The sequence below is a fragment of the Rhincodon typus genome, chromosome 40, assembly GCF_021869965.1.
Source record: "Rhincodon typus isolate 14 chromosome 40, sRhiTyp1.1, whole genome shotgun sequence".
Lineage (NCBI taxonomy): Eukaryota > Metazoa > Chordata > Chondrichthyes > Orectolobiformes > Rhincodontidae > Rhincodon > Rhincodon typus.
The window spans coordinates 6,865,115-6,887,697 of NC_063371.1; the positions used below are offsets into that span (position 1 = coordinate 6,865,115).

The following is a 22,583-nucleotide window of genomic DNA, read 5'->3' on the forward strand; positions in this document are numbered from 1 at the left end:
CGTCACAAATGGTAGGCTAACTAATCTGCAATTCCCTGGTTTTCCTCTTTTGCCTTTCTTAAAAAGCAGAGGGACATGTGCAATTTCCCAATACAGAGGGACGAGTCTTGCAGGGAACTCTAAAGGATTACAGTTAAGACCTCTATAATGTCTTCCCCTACTTCTGTCAACACTCTCAGATAGAAACTGAGGTCCCAGGGGTTTATCAGTCTTGAATTCCATTATTTTCCTCTTTACTGACTTTTTACCTGTGTTAATTTTTCTCAGTTTCCCGTTCGCAACCCATTATTAATTTACTTGGTACTTGCAGCAAGCTGACCTCCTGCAAAATTTACAAGATGGATGGGTAAAGTAGCAGTGAGGTAGTGTAGACTTAGTCATCAGAGAAAAGATTCCTTGAATAGTGAGGGAGCATATACGGAGAGGAAAGCATTCAGTGGAGAACTGAATAGGTGAAACTGAGGAATAATAAATGATATAAAACTGTCGTCGATGTTGTATAGAAACCTGTATAAATACAGAAATTAACCATGTGCAGCAAAGCCTGAGGCAAAGTAATTGTTCAACACACCTGTCATTCTTCATAGTCACTGTTTCCAAATTTCCCAATTGTGTGCTGATCTTGCTCCTGAACACATGCTTTCCGAGTACATAGTTGTAAAATTACTTCATTTTATGATGCTTCTGGCAAGTTTCTTTTTGTAATTCCTTTTTGTAGCTGTAAGTTGATGCATTTTGCTCATTTGCTGGTCTTTGCAACTTTCCCAACCAACTCATTTTTTTGAAAGCACTAAAAAGTGCATATTTTTTTTCATTTATGCTGTCACTTATTTCTTTGTCCATTGCTGTTTTTTCTGTGAACAGGAGCTTTTCGCTTTCAGGAGTATAAATTGGTTCTGCATTGCTGTTAAATGGTTCCTCCACTGTTCTTCAATTCCTTGAATCAACCTGTCAATTTTCTGAGTTTACTTTGCACACAGTCTCTGCCTCATCTCATCAACCGATGTCACATGACACCAGGTTATCTCACCTGATGCAGAGGCTGCGTCCAACATGACTATTTGAAATCACAAGCTTTGGGAGCGCAGAAGCTGGTAGAGATATTAAATGAATATTTCACCTCAGTTTTTTTACTATGGCAAAAGAAATGCAGGCTAGATTACTTAGGGAAATAAATACTCATGTTTTGCCAACAGTTCACATTACAGAAGAGGAAGCGGTGGAGGTCTTAGAAAACAAAGGTAGGTACATCTCCGGGACCTGATCTGGTGTATTCTAGGATGTTGTGACAAGTTAGGGAGGAAATTGCAGGGCGCCTTACAAAAATATTTGGATCATCTATAGCTACAGGTGACACCAGATGACTGCAGAGTGGCCTTTGTTTAAAAAAGGGAATGAAGAAGTCGCCTGGGAACTATGGATCTGACAGTCTGACTTCGGTAGTGGCTAAGTTCTTCACAGTGATTCTGAAAGATAGGATTTATATGCATTTGGACAGGAAAGGAAAAATTAGTGATACTCAGCATGGTTTTGTGCGGGGGAAATCCTGTCTCAAAAACATGAGTGAGTTTTTTGTCGAAGTAACCAAAAAGATTGATGAGAGCAGAGCAGTAGAAATTGTTTACTTGGTCTTTATTAAAGCTTTTGGCAAGGTTCCTCATGGTAGATTAATTAGTTAAGCCAGATCACATGAGATGAAGGGTGAGCTGGCCGACGAGATACAAAATTGGCTCAACAGGAGGAGACAGAGAGTGGTGGTGAACAGTTGATTTTCAGACTGGAGGCGTGTGACCAGTGGTCTTCCACAGGCATCAGTGCTGGGTCCATTTTTGTTGGTAATTTATACAAATGATGTAGATGAGAATATAGGAGGCATGATCAATGTGTTTGCGGATGACACCAAAATAAGTGGTAGAGTGGGCAATTAAGATTATCTAAAATTAAAGAGATCTTCATTGATTGGGTGAATGAGCTGAATAATGAGAGAGTTTAATTTGGATATATGTGACGTTTTGCAATTTGGTAAAACGAACAAGGGCAGGATTTATATAATTAAAAGTAGGGCAGTGGGTAGTGTTAGAGAACTGAAAGACCTAGGGGTTCAGTTGCATAATTCTTTAAGATTGCATCACATATAGACAAGGTGGTTAACAAGGCATTTAGCATGCTTGCCTTCATTGCTCAGACCTGGGAGTATTCAGAGTTGGGACACAAATGTTGTCGTTATACAGAACATTGGTGAGGCCTTTTAATTTACTGTGTCCAGTTCTGGTCACCCAGTTCTAAGAAGCATTTTATTAAGCTGGAGAGGGTTCAGAAGAAATTTACCAGCATGTTGTCAGGAGAGACTGGTTAGGCTGGGATTTTTCCACTGCAGCATAGGAAGTGGAGGGGTGACTTTATACAGATTTATAAAATCCAAAGTATGACCAAGGGTACAAATAAGGCGAATGGTGGGTGTCTTTTTCCAAGGTGGGGCATATTTTTAAGGTGAGAGGAGAAAGATTTAAGAAAGACATGAAGGGCAATGGTTTTTTTTTTAAACACAGAGGATGGTTCCTGTGTGGAATCAACTTTCACAGAAAGTGGTGGATGCGGGTACAGTTACAATGTTTTAAAGACATTTGGATAAATACCTGACTAAAGAAATGTTTGGAGGAATAGGAGCCAAGCACACGAAGGTGGGACTAGTTTAGTTTGCGATTACGATCAGCATGGACTGGGTTGGACCGAAGGGTGTTTTCTCAAGCTGTTATTTGGGCCATATACTGTAACCTATCACTCAGCACTGATGCTTTATTCACCTGTTTATTGTTTCTCTCTTGTGGTTTAAAGAATACGCTTCTGGTAATTGTGCCTTCATCTGCAATACCTGAAGGAGGAGGATTCCTAATTGTTTCTTTATTCTGAGTCCTGTTACTTGATTTTTAAACTGTAGTGACTTCACTTGAGCCCTTTTCCTTTACTAGTTTCAAGTCCCTGTGACCAGCCATTGGCTCCAGATCAGTTAAAATGAACCCCAATATCAAAAGGAAAATGGTCAGTGGCCTCAACAAGCAAGTAGTAAACCAAAAACAGATGGCATTACCTTATCATTTTTCTGCCTTCCATTTAGCGGTTATTTATCTGAGATTCTAACTAAAATCAGAGCACCATCTTTCAAACTTTTAGAGTTGCTTTCACTGCAATCACTACGTTCTTCGTCCTTCCGTGATGATCCAAAAGCAACAGATGCATCACAAGTAAAGTAATTCCTGGTTACAAAAATATACTCCCTCACTCTTCCATATCCGGACAAATAGCAGCAGGATTGAACAAATGGAGCTGACATGATCAGTTTATGGGTGTCATGCTTTTCAGATTCACATTACCTGAACCAACACTGTTCCTAACCATTGCCATTGCTCCCACTACTTGGATTCCTTTTGGTTTCAGAATGGATAACACCTGTACAAAATAACAGAATTCAATAAAACAATATCACCTGAATTCATCATGTAGTTATGCAAGATCTGGGCACAATAAAACATCACATAGTGCCTTCAGAAGAATGGATGGTCAAACTCTGTCCAAATGCAATCTTAAAAAAGGGTCCAAAGAAGCCTCATTGAATTCAGAAAAAAAGATTCAGACAGGTTACTGATTTTGCAAAACGGATGCAAGGGTGCTTGAGAACAGGCACATGATTGTTGTTGTAATAACAGTGCACACGAAGTAGCAGCCATCATTTTAAGATACTTGATTGAGTGAACCCAAATTAAGGTTGCATTGCTTGCAATACAGATTTGAAGCAAATGAAAAGATTGACAGCCACAAGGACCCAGAACTCATCATGTTAGCATGCTTTGTTCTGATTCCCAGAATTTATCAGATTCAGTTTGTTGGCCATAATAGTACACAACTAGACATCAGCCCTTCTCTGGAAGAAACAAATACAACCAGGATCCTGCTGTCACACAGAATTCACACCAAACAGCAAAAAGTCAATAAACAAGGCGGAGGCAAGTTTATCATAATTTTTAATACAAGTAAGCAAAGTTAATCTGAATTTGAAAACGGAACTGGAGTAAATACCTGGAACAAGCCTGCGACCGCTGCAGCTCCACATTTGTCCCTGTGCATTCCTGCCATTACACCTCCAGCTTTTATGTCTGCACCACCCGTATCGTAAGTTACTCCCTATGGGAAAAGATGATGTCACAACTGTTATTTTGACTGTTACTTACCCAAGAGGTGCATTGGTCAAAATAATGCTACAAGTTTAGCGATCAATCATTGCAAACAAAGTTGCCTGATTTGGTAATGCCATCAGCTCTTTTATCTCATCAATGCAAGTGGCTTTTAAATTATGCAAGCGTTTGTGCTAGCTTGGCACAACCTGCACATCCATGCAAGACATTAATAACTCAACAAAACTCCACAGTGCTCAAAATTATTCATATGATAATTCAAGTAACTAAATTCATAAGTTAGAAATTGTTCCCAAACTATCCCTAACCAGCCAAACTCCATGTACTGTGTGTTTACCAAGACTTGGAATTTATCACCTGAACGCTGTACTGCCTTTCTTGCTTTGACATAAAAACAGGTTCAGTGAATACAAAACGTAATTTACATAATTTACCGATCATCCCACCAGCATCCACATCCAGAAGATCATCAGATGCCATTTCCGCCACCTCCAGACACATATTCCCCTCCCCTCCCTTGTCTGCCTTCCACCGGGACACCCTGGTCCACATTTGCTTCACCCCCAACAGCCCTACGGCACCTTCCCCTGTGACCAGTGAAGGTGCAACACCTGCCCATTTACCTCCTCCCTTCCCAGTATCCAAGGGCCCAAACATACCTTCCAGATGAAGCAACACTTCACCTGCACTTCACAGAATCGAGTCTGCTGCATTCGCTGCTCACAATGTGGTCTCCTTTATATTGGGAAAATGAAGCGTAGACTGGGTGACCGCTTCACAGAAAAGATCCTGAACTACCTATTGCCTGCCACTTTAACGCACCACCCTGTTCCCTGGCCAACATCTCTGTCTCTGGCTTGCTGTAGTGTTCTAGCGAAGCTCCACCCAAGCTGGAAGAACACCACCTCATTTTCAGCTTGGGGACCATGCAGCCCTCCAGACTCAATATCAAGTTCAATAATTTTAGGGCCTTAACTCTCCCATGTCCCAGCCCCCTACCCCACACACCAGGCCTTGTTACCACATTGCCTGCCATTACACACTACTTGTTGTTAGTCACTAGTAGGCCCCATTAACAACTATTCACCCTCCCATCCGGATCCTTAACAACTCTGTCTGTCCAACCGCTCTTCGCTCTCTTTAGGCTCTATCCTATCGCTTACTCCCTCCCTTTTCTCTGCATATAAATTGAAGGTTTCCCAGCCACCGTCAGTTCTGAGGAAGGGTTACCGGACCCGAAATGTTAACTCTGTTTTTCACCTCCACAGATGCTGCCAGACCTGCTGAGCTTTTCCAGCAACTTTGTTTTTGTTGCTGATTTACAGCATCTGTGGTCCTTTCGGTAATTCATGTACAGCTACAAGCAGCTAATAGCCATACAAAGATCAGGTTTCGCAATCTATTATGAACTTTCTGACACATGCTGTGCACACCTATAACAACAATACATTAAGGATAAGGTAAAACAGTTAACAGCTTTGTAATGAGGCATTTACCTTGCCAACAAGCATGAGTGTTTTGTCAATGGCACCCTCTCCTCTGTAATGCAATTCAATAACCCGCGCTTGATGCCGCTCCACATCTGTGGGAATTAAAAGGGAGAAATCATAGGACAAACATTTAATCTGTGAATTGAACTCTCAGCAAGTTGGGGGTGGAGGCTTGTAGTGGCAGACACAGTCAGAGGGAAAACTGTCCTTTGTGCAGGGTATCAAGGGCTAAGAATCAAAAGACTCACCCCCACTGCCCACCACCAACTCCCAACCAAGGGAGCCACCCTATTCGAAGTGAACACAGCCTCCACCTGGGCCCTTGAGGAAGTCACCACCCCCATCTTGGCTCCCGAGTGAGCGCGCACAGCCCTTGTGCGCAAGAGGGCATCTCCAAACCTCCATCCTTACAGGCGCAAGGATTGCAAGGTGCAACCTCCCAACAACCCTCAATGGGCCTCTCACTCCGGCAAGGGCACTTACCCCTCGAACGACGCATGCAGAGGGTGCCATACCTTGTCCCAATCGGGCCTCCTGCACAGAGGAGTATATCCCACCATTGCTCGTCCAATTCTCGAACAAGGGACAACGCCCCCCGCCATCCACCATGGGCTTAAAACAAACCACCATCCTCACCCTGCCTCACAAGTGAGTGAATGGACTCAATACAGGTTATGTTCCCGAAATCAAATATTTGAAACATATTGAGATCAATTATCTTTGGATACCAAAGAAACTCAGTGTGACAACAAGTGAGCAGATACAGAGTGGAACACCAACTTACCTTTGGCACAGCGGTTGACTGCTGCCAAGCATGGGTACTGCTCCTTCAGAATCGCAGAATCACTCGTCACCAAAACCTGGTAAGTGATATGAAGAATCGATTTTTCAATTGGGTATTGGCTTTGACAAATTCAAAATAATTCCAATATAAAATTCTGCTTTTCACGTCAGGGTTCTTAACATTTCTCCCGGACTTCCTGAAAATGGCTTGCAAAATGGTTCTTGACCCAATGCAGATCTCACCCACACCAACATGGCCTTCACAGGCAGGCATGGAGGGAACTGCCAAATGCACCTCAGCATGCACAGGACCAAATTCTAGACAGGTGCCACCAATCTGATCCATACACCAAGTGCAGTCAACTAACAACATGCAGTTGGGAATGCTATGGCAGGATACCAGCTATGTACCCCTTCTCATCTGCAAATTTAGCATCAATGACTAAGGCTGCAATTTCTTTCCATTACATGGCTGCTCAGGAACCAAGCCTACTATCTTTTTTATTGATTTGCTTGAGCATCACTGGTTTGTCCAGCATTTATTGCCCATTCCTAACTGTCCTGTTCAGAGTCAACCACATTGCTGCGGGCCTGGAATCATACATGGGCAAGTTCAGGTAACAATGGGAGATTTCCTTCCCTTAAAAAAAAAGGAATGGGACACGCAGATGAGCTTTCACAAAAATCTGAATTGATTACATATTTGGCATCACACGTTTCGCCAAATCCCAGATTTCTTTAGGTTTCAACTTCATACTTCAATTTAAACCCAAATCCAAAACATTAGTCTGGGCTTCTACATTGCTAGTTCCGCGACATTAACACCACAATTATAGTGATAGTCAATCCATTTGGCTGTAATGAGAACTCACGTTCCTTGGACCAGCAAGTCCTAGTGATAGGCTCTGCAGCAGGGAGAAACCCACTGCATCATATAACTTAATCTTGAAGCATTCCCACTGTTTACACTAATTTTCTATTAAATCTGTTGCATGTAAAATATTTAAATAGTGAAAGTGCAGAGTTAGCTACCAAAAGCTTAAAAAAAATCAATAAAACGTCAAAGCAGATCAAGAACTGAGTGTTCATAAGCAGATGAGTATACAACTCATCTATTGTGCTGTTTGAAAAAAACAGTAACGTCAAAGTTACCACCTCTTATGATTTGCACAAACCAAGATAACTGCAGTGAAAAGGGGCTATGAAGCGTCCTGTGCAATCTTTGGAACAAGAGGATAGCCAGGCAGAAGGTCAATCCACTCAAGGACAAAGGAGACAAAAGATTAGGGAGGGGTATGTTGATATTCGATGGCATCTCAATATTAAGAATGAGGTGGTGTTGGGTGTCTTCAAAAACATTAAGGTACCTAAGTTGCCAGGGACTGATGGGATGTATCACAGAATAAGGAGGGAAGCAGGTGAGGAAACTGCCTCTACACCTCCATTTTACAGAAGGGCTGCAGTATCGAGAAAGCATTCTCATCGGGCACAGGTCAGATATTTCCTTTCTTTGCCGTATTAACTAATGCGCCACTTCTAAACTGCTGCTTCTCAAACTATTACAAAACTGCAACAAAGCATCAGCTGCCTATGCTGGATAACTGTGAACCTCCTAAAATGAACACTGTAGCTTCAACGAAGCAAAAAAAAAAACAGGCACCATTCACAACAAAGCAGCCCAGTTCCATCACCTTCAATATTTAATTCCCTCATTGCTGACTGTAAAAGCAGTGTATATGCTCCACGAGATGCAATGCATTTCACTATGATTTCTTCAAAAACACCTTCCAAATTTGAGATTTCTATCAGCTGTAAGGCTTGTGCCAACAGTGAACACCCCAACCTGCATACTTCACTCCAAATTCATATCCTGATTTGGAAGAATACAATGGTTCACTCACTGTTGCTGGATCAATATCCTGGAATTCCTTTCTTAAATCACTATAGAGGAACTGCACCAGTTCACCTCAATTTTCTTAGAGCAATTTAAGTTGGGAACAAACGTGGGCCCTGATCTGACATGGATATTGTTGTCAAAGCAAATAAATATCATCCAGGTTTTTGCCAAAATAACAGGTAACGATGTAACAATCAATTAAATCCATCCATCAACTTTTTGTGGGGTGTGGGTGTTGCTGGCTGGTCAGCATTTATTGTCAAGGGCAACTAGGGATGGGCAAAGTGGTGGTAAGCTGCCGTGTTGAACTGCTGCAGTCCTTCAGCTGTGGGTTTACCCACAATGCTGTTAGAGAGGGATTTCTACAATTTTGACCCAGCAACAGTGAGAAAACAACAATACATTTCCAAGTCAGGAAGCTGAGCAGCTTGGAGGGGAACTTGAAGGTGGTGGTGTTCCCATATGTCTGATGCCCTTGCCCTTCCAGATGGAAGTGGCTGTGGGTTTGGAAGGTGCTGTCGGAGGATCTTTGGTGAATTTCTGCAGTACATCTTGTAGAGAGTACACACTGCTGCTAGTGAGCATCAGTGGTGGAGGGAGTGGATGCTTGTGGATGTAGTGCCAATCAAGCGGGCTGCTTTGATCTGGATGGTGTCAAGCTTCTTGAGTGTTGTTGGGGCTGCACTCATCCCAGGCAAGTGGGGAGTATTCCATCACACTCCTGACTTGTGCCTTGTCAATGGTTGACGTAGCCTGGCATTTGTGGGGCGCGAATGTTACTTGCCACCTATCAGCCCAAGCCTGGATAGCATCCAGATCTTGTCGCATCTGAACGTGGACTTCTTCAGTAACTGAGTCGTCGCAAATGGTGCTGAACATTGTGCAATCATCAGCGAACTGCCCCATTTCTGTCCTTATGATGGAGGGAAGGTCATGGATGAAGCAGCTGAAAATGATTGGACCTAGGACTCTACTCTGAGGAGATGCAGGGGTGTCCTGGAGCTGAGATGACTGATCTCCAACAACCATAACCATCTTCCTATGTGACAGCAACGACTCCAAACACCGGAGACTTTGCCCCCTGATGTGCACTGCTTCCAGGTTTGCTGGGACTCCTTGGTGGCGCACTCTGTTGAATACACCCTTACAATTTATAATTCATGGCCTGAAAACAGGGTACAAGCAAATCCAATTCCTACTGTCAGAGGAGAAATACTCAATATTCAAAAAAATCAATATTCAAAATGACAGAAGTTGAAGACTTCAGGTTAGTACTATTTGGACAGCAATTTAAAGGGGTTGATCTGAAGATGATGGTATGAAAGGTTGGGGTTGCCATCTGTTCTTGATCATTCTAAACTTGCCATTCATTTCAAAACAGAAGTGCACCCGATGTAAGAAAAGAAGGGTACAATTTTCAATTGTTACACAAAAAGAAGAAAAACAAGTCCAGCAAATAGCCAACTTACAGACACAACAGAATTACTAAAAAGACTCTGAACGTAGTTAGCTACTTTTGGAGCAGCCATTCTCTCTGGGTCAGATCCACCAATATCCCTGCATACAGTTCTGTAGAGACAAAAGGGAAAATATTAAGTCAGATAAATGAAATTATTTGACAGCAGTACAGCTGAAAAGCTAATTTAGAGCACGATGAGAAAAATGATCAAGGTTGTATGCCAGCCTCAAGGCATGTGTGGATATGCCTCACAGGGGTACAGAAGTAAGCAGTTCTGACCACCGACTGGCCAAGTCAGGCTGATAAAAGAATAAGCAACTAACAAAAGAAGAGATCATCACAAGATGAGATCACATGTGACAACTAACAAAGGAAGAGAAAATTGGAAGCCAAGATCATGTCTTAATAGAAAGTGGCTAGTGACTACCGCATCTGTGGCCAATGGTCAGCAGCTTGCAGTTGACTCAAGCCATCTTCAAGCCTAAGCAAAAGTGTATAAAAGAAGTGCTGCTCCAATGGATTGTCAGTGATAACTGCAAACTAACCCCAAGCTACAAGCAAAATAACAACCCTTACATCGAAGTGGCCTGGCCAGTGACTTCAGAAGAGGTAATATCAGTTTTGAGTCATTTAGTTGTATACTAGTCTAAGGGTACAGGCCTTAAAGTTTACTTGAAATGCTGCAATTCTACAGCACATTATGACATTAGTTGTCTGTGGTTTTGATATTCTGCTTTGACTGTATCCACTAATCCACTGACTAATTTCAAATTGAGAGAGCTTTTCACTGGTACCTCTGGCTCTCTGTCCAGCAATACTTAGTGACCATCAAACAGAGTTTATACAGTCAACAGCAGTCAAGTGACTGAGCAAACATAATCTTCCTGCTCCTATTTATGGTATGTGTTAACAACAGCAAATGAACTTTGGACCTGGAAAATACAAGAATACTGAAGGGCAAATGAACACACAAACTGCAGATGCAGCATTAATGAGCAGAATAGATATGGAAAAGTATGCTGCAAGACAGACAAAATAAAACCTAGGCCAACAGCCCAAATTAGTCAACATGCGATTGCGACATGTATGCAATGTATTATTACAGACCCAAATAACAAGTATTGAGTTGGTTAATCAGTACATTAATTTTACCCCAGTGTCAAGACCTGGCTTTTTAAACCTGCATGACCCTTGGGGAATCCTTACCTGCCGCTCTCCAATGCTGATGCCAGTAGTACAAGCTTCTTCCCTTCATCCTGACTTGAGGCCCATACTCCCAGATAATCTACTTTAGCTGCCTTTGCTGGGCACGTCTCACGAACCTCCAATGGCTGCAATACAATGAACACTGGAATAGGTTTACCAACTCTTTTGTCAACACTCTCTCCGAGACAATTTTGTTTTAAGACTAATAATGCAATATTTCATCAGCTTAGCGAGAACACTTCAGTCATCTTAAGTTAAAAAACTTCCTGACAGCCATGACAGACCTTGTATCGTGGAGGTGATGGACGAGAGGTATTATCGCTAGGCAATGAATCCAGAGACTCCGTCTATGTTCTGGAGACTGGGGTTCGAATCTGATCTACTGATGACCATGAACCCTTTGTCAGTTATCAGAAAAATCCACTTGGTTCACTAATTTCCTTCAGGCAAGGAAATCTGCCATCCTCACCTGGTCTGGTTGACATGCAACTCCACACCCACATCTGGGAGGCAAAAGAGGCAAGAACATAGTTGACCTCATCTACCAGCTTCAGATGCATTTGTCCATGACAGTATCCGTAAGAATGACCAACACAGAAGCCTTGTGGAGACCAAGTCCCGCCTCGGGATTGAAAATACCCTCCATCGTATGTGTGGCACTATAAAACTGTGCTCAATGGCTCACTCTACAAACAGTCATGACTGAGTACCTATGAAATGCTGGGGGCCATCAACAGCAGAATTGTACTCGAGCACAATCTGCAAACTCAAGAAATAGTTGGAGACACTGGATTTTTTTTCATTATCATTCATGGGATAAGGGCATCGCTGTCTAGGCAGAATTTGGTGTCCATCCCTAATTGCCCAGAGAGCAGTTAACAGTCAACCACATTGGCTAGGGGGGTCTGGAATTAGTTGTGGGCCAGACCACCTAAGGATGGCAGTTTCCTTTCCTAAAGGGCATCAGTGAATCAGAAGGGTTTTTCCAACAGTCGTCAATGGATTCATGGTCAGGATTAGGCCCTTAATTCCAGTTTTTTTTGAAGTGATTTCAAATCCCACCATCTGCTGTGGTGGGATTCGAACCCCAGTTCCCCATACGATTATCTGGGTCTCTGGATTAACAGTTCAGTGATAATACCATTAGGCTATTGCCTCCTATCACTGACACAATTCACCCAAGATCCTCAAACAGCACCTTCCAAGCCCATGACAGCTTCCATCTAGAAGGACAAGAGCAGCAAATACAGGGGAACACCACCAACTTGAAGTTTCCCTTCAAGCCAGTCACGATCACGACTTTGGAAATATAATCGGCCGTTCCATCAGTGTCACTAGGGCAAAATCCTGGAATACTCTTCTTAACGGTACGTGTGTCAACCCACAGCAGGTGGAATACAGCAGTTCAAGGAGAAGCTCACTCCTACCATCTCAAGGGCAACTATGGACAGACAATAAATGATGGCCAGCCAACCATGCCCACGTCGTACAAAATGAATTTAAAAATGTATTAAACTACCCGCCTCCCAAATGTCTGTTCCACAATGTGTCAACTGAGGCCTACCTACTCAAACCTAAACAGACAAAGCAGGTGGTTTACTGCTCATGACTTCTGTAGATATCATGCAGCAAACATCACACAGCTGAACTGCCAATCAGACAATTTGGACTCAAAGTCTTGTTCTTGCTCGACTAGGCCAAATTCACACTCAGCAAGCACAAAGATCCTCCAACTAACCCCCTTCCCAATTTAAGTACAAACATTTGTATCACTTAACGCAATATCCTACTCACCACATACAAGGCATGCAGAGCTCCAAGCAGAGTCACTAATGGAGCTTCTTTGAAAAGCTCTTCAGGGGGACAAACAAGGAGGGGCTTCACCATGCCAGATTTCAAAGCACTAGGGAAGACACAAAAAGTCCATGAGCTTTGCTGCAACATAGCAGATTTTTTTTTAAGCACATCTTCCCGTTTTATGGTCCAAGTATTGTATATGGACTGCATGCAGGGCTAAAACCTCTCTGCACCAAGAACAACATCTGGCATTTTGCAAAGTCTGAGTAAAATATATTTAAAAACAAGTTGGAAAAGCAGACTGGCCAACATACCCTGCATGCAGTTTAACTGTCAACGTGAAAAGTTGACAGGGTGATGTAGACAGGCTGGTCAGATGAGCTAATCAGTGGCAAATGGAATTCTATCTGAATAAATGTCATGTCATGACTTAGGCAGGATAAATATGGCAAAGTAATACATGATCAACAATAGGGTTCTGGGAAACAGAGGATAACAGAGATCCTGGCGTTCTTGTACACCAGTCCCTTGAGGAGCACATCAGGTGGACCAAGTATGAAGAAGACATATAGGTTACTTGCCTTTACCAGTCAAGGCAAAGTTTTACAGTAGGGTGGTTATGTTCGAACATTGCTTCGCAAGAGTACCACGTGAGGTTCTGCAATCTATATTGCAGAGGGGACTTGACTACACTGGAGAAGAAGCAGGGGAGATTGACCAGAATGTAACTGAAACTCTGCAGCCCAGGCAACAAACAGGTTAGACAGATTAGGGTTATTTTGCTGAAGCAGAAGAGATTCAGAGAAGACTTGATTGAAATGAATAAAATTAAAAGCAGCACAGATAAGGCAGACAAGATAAACATCTCCCCTTGATGCACGTATCAGGCACGAGGGGCATAGATTTAAGGCCAGCGACATAATGTTGTGCCAGGATGTGGCAAAACCTTTTCACCAAGGAGGTGATGGGAATCTGGAAGTCTCTGTTTGTTAAGGATGGGAGAAGCAGAAACGGTTTTAACACTGAAGAAGTATTGAGATGTACACTCGTAATGCCAAAGCATGCAAGGTTATGGGCCAAGAACTGGAAACTGGGATTAGAACAATTTGGTGATTGTTTTTAGGCAGCATGGATGTGACGGGCTGACAGGCCTTTCTCTCTGCTGTACATCTCTATGACAAGTTGTGTTTCATAGAACTATGCACAATTATTTTGTCCCTCATCAAAGATGTAAAAAGCTAACACCAGTTTCATGATTTCAGATTCATTCAAGCAAATGGCGGCATGGTGGCTCAGCGGTTAGCACTGCTGCCTCACAGCACCAGGGACCCAGGTTTGATTCCACCTTCGGGGAACTGTCTGTGTGGAGTTTGCACATTCTCCCCGTGTCTGCGCGGGTTTCCTCCAGGTGTTCCGGTTTCCTCCCACAGTCCAAAGATGTGCAGATTAGGAGGATTGGCTATGTTAAATTGCCCATAGTGTTCAGGGATGTGTTGATTAGGTGGGTTATAGGGGGATGGGTCTGGGTGGGATGCTCTCAGAGTCGGTGTGGACTTGTTGGGCTGAAGGGCCTGTTTCCACACTGTAGGGATTCTATGATTCAAATGAAAAGGAAAAACGCAAATATAGATTGACTGTATACCTAACACTGGATCACGTACCGCTTGATACCGACGACAGCCGCATCACTGAATCTCCGAACATCATCATAATCCCGGTTGAGGGGCCCTGTTGGTGAAAAGATCTGTGCAAAAAGAAAACCACACACACACATTTATCCAATTATCTCACCAGTTGGACAGACATGTTCTAAATTTTTTCTGGGAACTTGCTTTTGCAGAGTCGTGCAACGAGTCAGCAGAGGCAGGAATCCGGCCCATCATACCTACACTTGATTACACTAACACATTTAACCCCAGTCCCTTGCTCTTTACTCCAGAAACCTTACCCATTCCAGTATTTATTCTTTGCCTCACTAACATAAACAAAGAAGGCACCAATTAATCATTTTCTGATTGGCAAAATCCAACAAATAATGTGCCATCGGGTCAGTGCTGAAGCATTGTCACAAGGCAATTTGGCTATGATGACTTCACCTGTGAATCCACATCAAGTTCCAGCTGGGTTTAGAATGACGTAAATTATTAAAGTTAACTTTATTAGCAACAATCAGTTCGTTTTAATTTTTTAGGTCAACAAGAAATTTGTTTAACGTGCTCCAACACTCTGAGATGCTAATGCAACGGATAGACAGTTTCTGTGAAAATATAATGTCACTGAACCTAAGGTCTTATTTGGAAATTCAATGTCAGTATGACCCTGCACCACGCCAAAAAAGGCTAAGTACTGGGGCTTCGGATGGGAACTAACCTCGGCAAAAGACCTTTTCTATGCCCATCGTCATTTTATAAACCTCAAGATGGTCACCTTGCAACCTCCTATGATCCAATGAAACAAGTCCCAGCCTTTCCTACTGTTACATCTCAAAGCCTCGATTCCTGGCAACATCCTGGTGAATCTCTTCTGAACTGTCCCCAGTTTATTAACATCCTCCCTACACCAGAACTGGACACAGTACTCCATAAGACACCTCACCAACGTCCTGTACAAAATCAGTAAGACATCTCAACCCTTATACTCAAAGGTCTGGGCTGGTTTGTTTTAAATTGTGTCATTCACAAAGACACTGCAATTAGTTTCCTTTGTCATAATTACCTTCATATTCAGTGTCCAATATAGTCACATGTTCTGTTAACAAAAGAAATGTGTACTCCCTGAACTTGTTAACCTTCCACCAGATTGACCACATTCTTGCCTATTTCAGGCAACAGGAACACAGATTGCTCAGTCTCCATTCTGATTATTCTTAAGCAATGGGATGGAAGATATTCTTCTTAGCTGATATTGAACCATGCCATTTTCAGTCTATGTTATGACAAGCAAGTTTACAATAAAATAAAAAGAATTTAGAGTCAAAGCGCAACACTGCCAACTGGAACCCTTTAATACACTTTCAATCCTCCAGGACCAGCTCACAGAAACAGCAGCATGAATCAGCTACAAGATGCACTACAACAACTTACCCAGGTTCCTCAGATAGCACCTTCCAAAGGCGCAAACTGGGCCACCTCAAAAGGACAAGGGCAGGAGGTACAAGGGAACACCAGCATCCCCTTAAGTTCTCTCCCAAGCAACAAACTGTCTGTCTTGGAACTGAATCGCTACTCCTTCATTAATCATTGCATAAAAATCCTTGAACTCCCTTCTTAACAGCAATTAGGGGCAACCTAGTCTTGCCATCACAAACAGATCCTATGAAAAAAATGCTGTGCAATTCCCGTGAGGTGAGAAGGTCTGCTACAACCTGAGAAGATCACTCACCACTCTTGCCCCTGGAAAATCCGGAGCATGGACCAATACCACTTCTTGCTCGACTGAAGCATCAATCTGTAAGGCATACATTTCATCATCACTCATTTAAAAACCACTAACTTGCATTAATTAAGCCTCTGATAAAGTAAAGCAGCAAAAGCAGGCACAGGTGGGGAATACAAGGCAAGCTGCAAGGTAGGCTAACAGCATGATAGACCTTACTACAAAGTTTCCTCTCCACTTTGGTGAGACCAAGTTAGGCAAATGGACACTGCATTTACACGAGGGAAATGTCCAGTGCGACGTTTGCAACGGGGAAAAATAAGTGAAGCAAACTCATGCATATCATGCATCTGTTAGACCGTCAAGTTGTTAAGGTGCCGAGTTGTCTGGCTTCAGGAAAGCTCAGCATAGTAACAAGCCTCCAACTGGATCCAGCTGCAGTTAACACAGCCAATGTCAGGAGAATGTTAGCAGAAGCAAGGAGAAATGTTTGGATCCTTGCTGAAACCACATCGCTCCCTTTCTCTGAAACGTCGTTCATCAAAATCTGTCAAAACAGCAATATAACTACATTTAGAGGGTCTGAAAGAATTAATTTCAAACTCCAAATAAGAGGAAACAACCTGGGCTCAACCAATCAACCAGCAAGCTAAAGGCCGATGATTGTTCTGCAGACAAGACCGTTTTACTATGGAAGACACAAAAAAGTTTCGGAGACCAAAACAGTCAGTTGAGAGATCTGGATTTTTGATGAAGAAGCAAGTTCCGTGACTTGTTTCTCCTTCTACCCATGACTTTTATAACTTGTCAGAATCTCCTTGTATGTGTTTGTCTGTGTATGACTTGAAAAAAATCAGTGAAGTTGAAACTGCAAATTCATAAATTAGCAATGCTTTTCTTCCTTGGCTTTAAATCATTGGTTAAGAAGATAATTTCAGTTTTCTTGCGCATGGCACAAATCTGGTCTCTATTTCTTTGAATCTGAATCAAACATTTAGTTAAAATTGCACATTTTGGTGATTTACTGAAACCAGTAAAACTGTTGTTTTGGATGTCAAGTACCTATCAAAAACAAGTTCACATGTGCAGTGAACATGCTACTACCGGTGTACTTACAGATTTGTAGTGGTTGAGTGGAACTTTCAATTGTTCTAGATCTCCAGAAAGCTTGTTGATGCTATTGGTAACTAAGACAATACCATCACAAGTTGGCCTGTGTACCACAAACAAAAACAATTTATGTTATTTTAATTTGACATCAGAGATTACAAACCTACAAATTTTTTTTTTAACATCTGTCAATTAGATTCCAGTGGAAAAATGACAGAAACATGACCTTCGTGTAGGTAAGACACTCAAAATGAACAAATCGCCACAAGTTATTCAGGAAATAATGGATAAACATAAACAGAAGACCAAGCCACAAACTATGCATACCAAAATCCAGAATTTCTAAGAAAGGGAAACAATGTAATGTGATGAAAGTTGTGTGAAATTTATCATTTTGGAAGTCTGATTTCTTTTCAAAGAAAAACAATATTATGCTAAGGGTTAGAGCTGATAAGTTTGTTTTCTAAAATATCAGGGTCAGACAGTCATTCTGGAACACTGATCCAAACACATCAGTTCCAAGCAGACATGTTCCTCTATCAAGGGACAGGAAGAATGCCTGGAGTATTAAAGGGGAAAAAAAAAATGATACTTGTGAGTTTATGACAGGCAGTGTAAACACATTAAGCCATCTGTTTTTCTTTCACTTCAAAAAACACCAGGCTTTTCCTTGACAAGTACGAAGTGCTGAGTTCAGACAGCAGCTTCAGTTTCTCTCAGTAGTTTTTACTTGATTCAGAGGAAACTATTTACTGCACAATGTATTTTTCCAGCATGTCAAACATCCAAATAAGAATATTTTGAGTCAGACTATCAGAATTGTTCAAGGTTCAGATTATTTGAATCAGCGCAACCAAAAAGGCTGTCTGCACCAGTTAACAAAAAAGAAACTGCAAAGAGTCAGTACAGTCGAAAGTTGAAGACTGAAGTATGGATTTAATTTCTCTCAACTTCAAAACGATGGCTTTGACACGCTGTTGAAACTTTGGGCTAAGATCTTATGATTTGTCATGTATCTGTACAGCTTGGTTATTTTTTTTCTTGTGTAACAAACTTATGCCCTGCCAATGAAGAATATCTGGAGCCTCAGGTGAATATGATGAATCAACACATTCAACAAAATAATGGAACAGATGACATTCCAAGCCAGGTTTTGTTGTGGAATCTGACTGGCCCATTCAAACTATCAGCTGGGATCATAACACCAAGACCCAGAAACCAATCAATCAGGTGTGAGATTGTTAGAATAGATTGTCCAGTCCCTATATGTACAAAAAAAAAATTCAATGCACTTTGCCCATCCACTGTTGTCCACAAAATCAGCCAACTTGCTATGATTAACAAACTGCATTGCAACTATGAAGAGGAGTTACATCTCACTTTGATGTGTTTCGGGAGGAATTTGAAGTGAATGTAATTTATTTTCTGAAAAGTATCTGAGAATGAGATTCGAAGTCATCAACTTGAATTTGGTGCTTTTGCCAGAACAAAAAATGAAATGAAAGGTGCTGTTAGTAAAGACAAACAGCATATTTGCAACAACAGGCAACATTAGTTCATATTATACTCACACTGTGGCTTGCAACTGACTTGTGAATAATATTTCAGGAACGCTGCAAGAAAAGTTTTTTAAAAACAAAAATAAGAGTTAGCATCTTGAATTGCACATTTTTTTTTCCTGTTGGTGAAATGACATTTAAAATCTCAGGTTCTTGCATTCACCAACTTCTAACTTGTAACTTAATTTCACATTTATATACACCAAATGGAGGTAGGGAAACTTAAGACAGCAATTCAACCCGAATGTCAAGGTACTCAAGTTGTAAATTATAAATTTCAAATTCTAAAATTATTCCATCATAGGGATACCTTCTTCCAACTTGACAGTGATTACACCAATGACTTAGACTAGGCTAGTACTTCCAAATGACTGTACTTCCAAATCTGCCATTGCTTTAGGGAAGAACAGATTTAAATTAAAGCATGTGAACTTCAGATTTAAGGCCACTTCTATCATCTCACACCGGATATCGATTACACTTCAGTTTATTTTTTTGAAGTGTGACCACTTCATATGTATAACTGCAGCAGCCAATTTGCATGAGAAGAACTCAACTCCAAGCTTTCTGTCAAGGATAGGGACACAGTCTCAGCAAAATGGCAGCACTAATCAAGGATCCAAAACCTAACAGCATTATTCAGATGAAAGGCTCCAAATTTCTGCTTTTTAACAGTGCATCTGTTGATCGGTACCAAAGAAATGATCTGGCATTTCAAAGCATGGCAACTATATGCGCAATGTAGTCTGTGGTCATGGTCAATCTAAACTGAAATTAAATGAATTCAATCACCAGTTAAGGTCAGGAAACACTTGCAATTCAAGGCTAAAATCTAAAAAGTATGGAAGATTTTTAATTGCAAGTTGAATTTAAAATTAACTTTGAAAAGATGAGTGCAGAATCTGTTCAAATGTTAAGTTTGAAAACAATTAGTTGTTGGACAAATTGTGAAAAACATGACATAAATGAGAACAACCATGAAGTAGCATCTGTTCACAAAACCCCACAAGATTCTTGTGTCCTCATTCACACATGCTTCAAACTCAACTTTGAGTATAAAATTCTGCCATACACATTTCCTTGGACGAAACTCCAACTGGCAATTCTTAACAGCAACACAGGCCACGAGAACCCAAAATTATAAGCCTGTGAAGTTTTGTTCTAAAGAGCTAAAATTGCTTGATATTTAATCATATACATACCAAAGCTTTTGTATTGCTTGGTTAGATTGTAGAACAATGAGAATGAACAATTATGTAAGATTATGACAGCAGAGGTGGAAACAGACTTAGCCAAGCTGTACACCTTGATTGCTTTCAGCAGGCTTGAACAGTGGCCATTTCTATTACTTGTCCATTTGACAATCAACTAAACTGTATACACACAAGAATTATCATTGTCAGAATGCTTGTCATGACTTTTTTTGAGGACAAACACCAAATAGAAGTCGAAGGAGAATTTTCTTTCAAAAAGGGTTGAAGGACTATGCAATATCTAGCTAGAGTTGGGCCTGAAAACCAAGACCATTTGTTACAAAGTCAACAGAGACCGAAAACTTTTACGGAAAACTACTGATGTCTCGGTGATTGATGTGAAACAATTACATGATAGTAGGCACACTGGTAGTCATGTTTCAACTTCTGAACACTCTCGAAGAGTTCCTGTAGATTGGAGGGTAGTGAATGTAAATCCACTATTTAACAAGGGTGGCAGAAACAAAACTGTGAATTGTGGACCGTTTAGCTTGACATGGATAGCGGGGAAAATGATAAAGATCATTATAAAAGTTGGAATAACAGAACACATGGAAGAGAGAGAGACAGGATCAGACAGAGTCAGCATGGATTTATGAAGGGTGTTATGGACCAGACAAAATCCCCTCAAGATATATTAAGATCGCCCAGATTCCAACTTTTTCATTTCAAAAGACACGTGGAAGGAGCTGTGTTCCAGATGCAATTCGATTGGTCAAACTACCAGGCTTGAAGCAAAACACACTTGATTTCCACTGTAGTTAAAATACAAACAAAACAAAGAAGAACTGAAATAAATTAACTCGATTAGGAAACTTGACAGAATAATACATTATTTAACTACTAAGCAGCAGCTGTTCCAATGGAGTAACATTCCCTAAACACACCCTTGGCAAAGGCAAATAGATTGTCTCACATGCAATTCTAGCAACAGGAAGAGAACCCAAATTTTTAGCTGTAACAGAAATAGGAATAACTGCTTACACATCCGGCTGCAACTGCTGAATGTTAAAACTAAAATCCTAGTTCTGTGGGAGCTTGACTGTACCCTTCATGCTGCTTCTTTTGTTCCAACTTTAAAAAAAACTCCAAGGCCTCGCAAGGTGTATACTTTATTAGAGGGCAATGGAGCATTCGATACCCCTGTCTCTTCGTGAAAAAAAAAGACAAAATACACCTCTTAATGCCAAAATATTATCACAATGGAAAGTTGGGCTTGACAAATCTTCTCAAACTTTGAGGTTGTAACTAGTTGGAATCACTTCTGCAATCTCCTCTCTCTCTCTCCCCCTCCATGAAGATTGGTATATTACAAAGAAATCATTAAAAACATTACATCTATTTACAGGCAAGCAACAGAGAACAGATTTGAAAAATGTCAAATAAATTGAAATCACCAACGGTCTCTCCATTATGAAAGCAACTGTTCAATGAAATAAACGTGGAAAGCCAGCACCCATGGTGAGAACAAGCAAGTGTCCTGCCTTATTGGGGTTACATACTGGCAATCAACTGCTCGGATTCCCAGAGTCTTCACAGAAGTTCAAGGTCAAATATGCAATGGCTTCCCAATTCACCAGTCTTCTTGGATCCAAGTTCATAGAAAATACAGACCCAATTTCTGGACATAAAATGTTACCATTTATTACAAATCATTAGATTTTAACTGCAGATAAACAACCACATTCGATATATTACTGCTAGGTAAAATTCTGCTCACAAAGAGACAGACAAAAGTCAAGGGTTTTGAGGCAAAGGAAAGGCAGTTCATAGTCCAAAGTAAATTCACTCATATCAGTCACCTCTGCACTAACAGGAACTCATGATTTTGAACCAAGCCCAACCTCAAGCCACCCCAGAGCGCTTAGCAGCTGATAAAATACGTGCCAAACCAAGTTACTGAAGACAACTACGCACAAAGTCTAAGAAAATAAATTGAAGATAAAACGATGCCGTTTGCGCGGCATCTCCTGAAAAAGATCCAGGCGCACCATTAAGAAAAACTAAATAAAAGTCATAATGGACTCGAAACGTGAACTGCTCTGCCTCCACAGATGCTGCCAGAGCTGCAGAGTTTCTTCAGCAGCTTCTACCGGTGAGAATCACGGTCGGTTATTCAAAGGGGGAAAAGAGTACGAGCACACTCTCTGATCCAAAATTTCGGCAGCACCCACTTCCAGAAGGTTCTCTCGAACCCCATTTCACTCAACAAGTGGCGGAAGCGCCAATCGGCAAATGAACAGACACAATGAAGGAACTCAAAACGAACAAATAAAGTGTTAGTTTGGTTGGGGGAATAGGAACGAAATAAATTAGCTGCGGAAAGTAACCTTCGTGGGGATGTTTCATTTGCGAGGCGCTCTCACCTCAAATCCAAACCGACAGCCTCCATCGCTCCCGCTCGACGTCAACTGCTGATCCTCGGCCTCTCCCTCCCGTCTGCACTTGCTCCACTCTGATTGGC

General features: G+C 41.4%; 1 protein-coding gene across 1 annotated transcript in view; it reads right to left on the bottom strand.

Moving 5' to 3' along the window:
* zgc:152830 (uncharacterized protein LOC767682 homolog) overlaps positions 1–22,573 on the bottom strand; it is a 37,724-nt gene extending 15,151 nt beyond the window's left edge. The window contains exons 1-12 of the mRNA XM_020529047.2: positions 22,486–22,573; positions 18,879–18,920; positions 17,314–17,410; positions 16,204–16,269; positions 14,484–14,566; positions 12,820–12,928; positions 11,026–11,150; positions 9,830–9,929; positions 6,465–6,540; positions 5,687–5,772; positions 4,075–4,179; positions 3,372–3,447 (exon numbers count right to left, since the gene is read on the bottom strand). Of these exons, the coding sequence (XP_020384636.2) occupies positions 3,372–3,447; positions 4,075–4,179; positions 5,687–5,772; positions 6,465–6,540; positions 9,830–9,929; positions 11,026–11,150; positions 12,820–12,928; positions 14,484–14,566; positions 16,204–16,269; positions 17,314–17,410; positions 18,879–18,920; positions 22,486–22,511 (991 nt within the window). The 5' untranslated portion in view covers positions 22,512–22,573. The remainder of the gene's footprint in view (positions 1–3,371; positions 3,448–4,074; positions 4,180–5,686; positions 5,773–6,464; positions 6,541–9,829; positions 9,930–11,025; positions 11,151–12,819; positions 12,929–14,483; positions 14,567–16,203; positions 16,270–17,313; positions 17,411–18,878; positions 18,921–22,485) is intronic.
* Between the last annotated feature and the right edge of the window lie 10 nt (positions 22,574–22,583).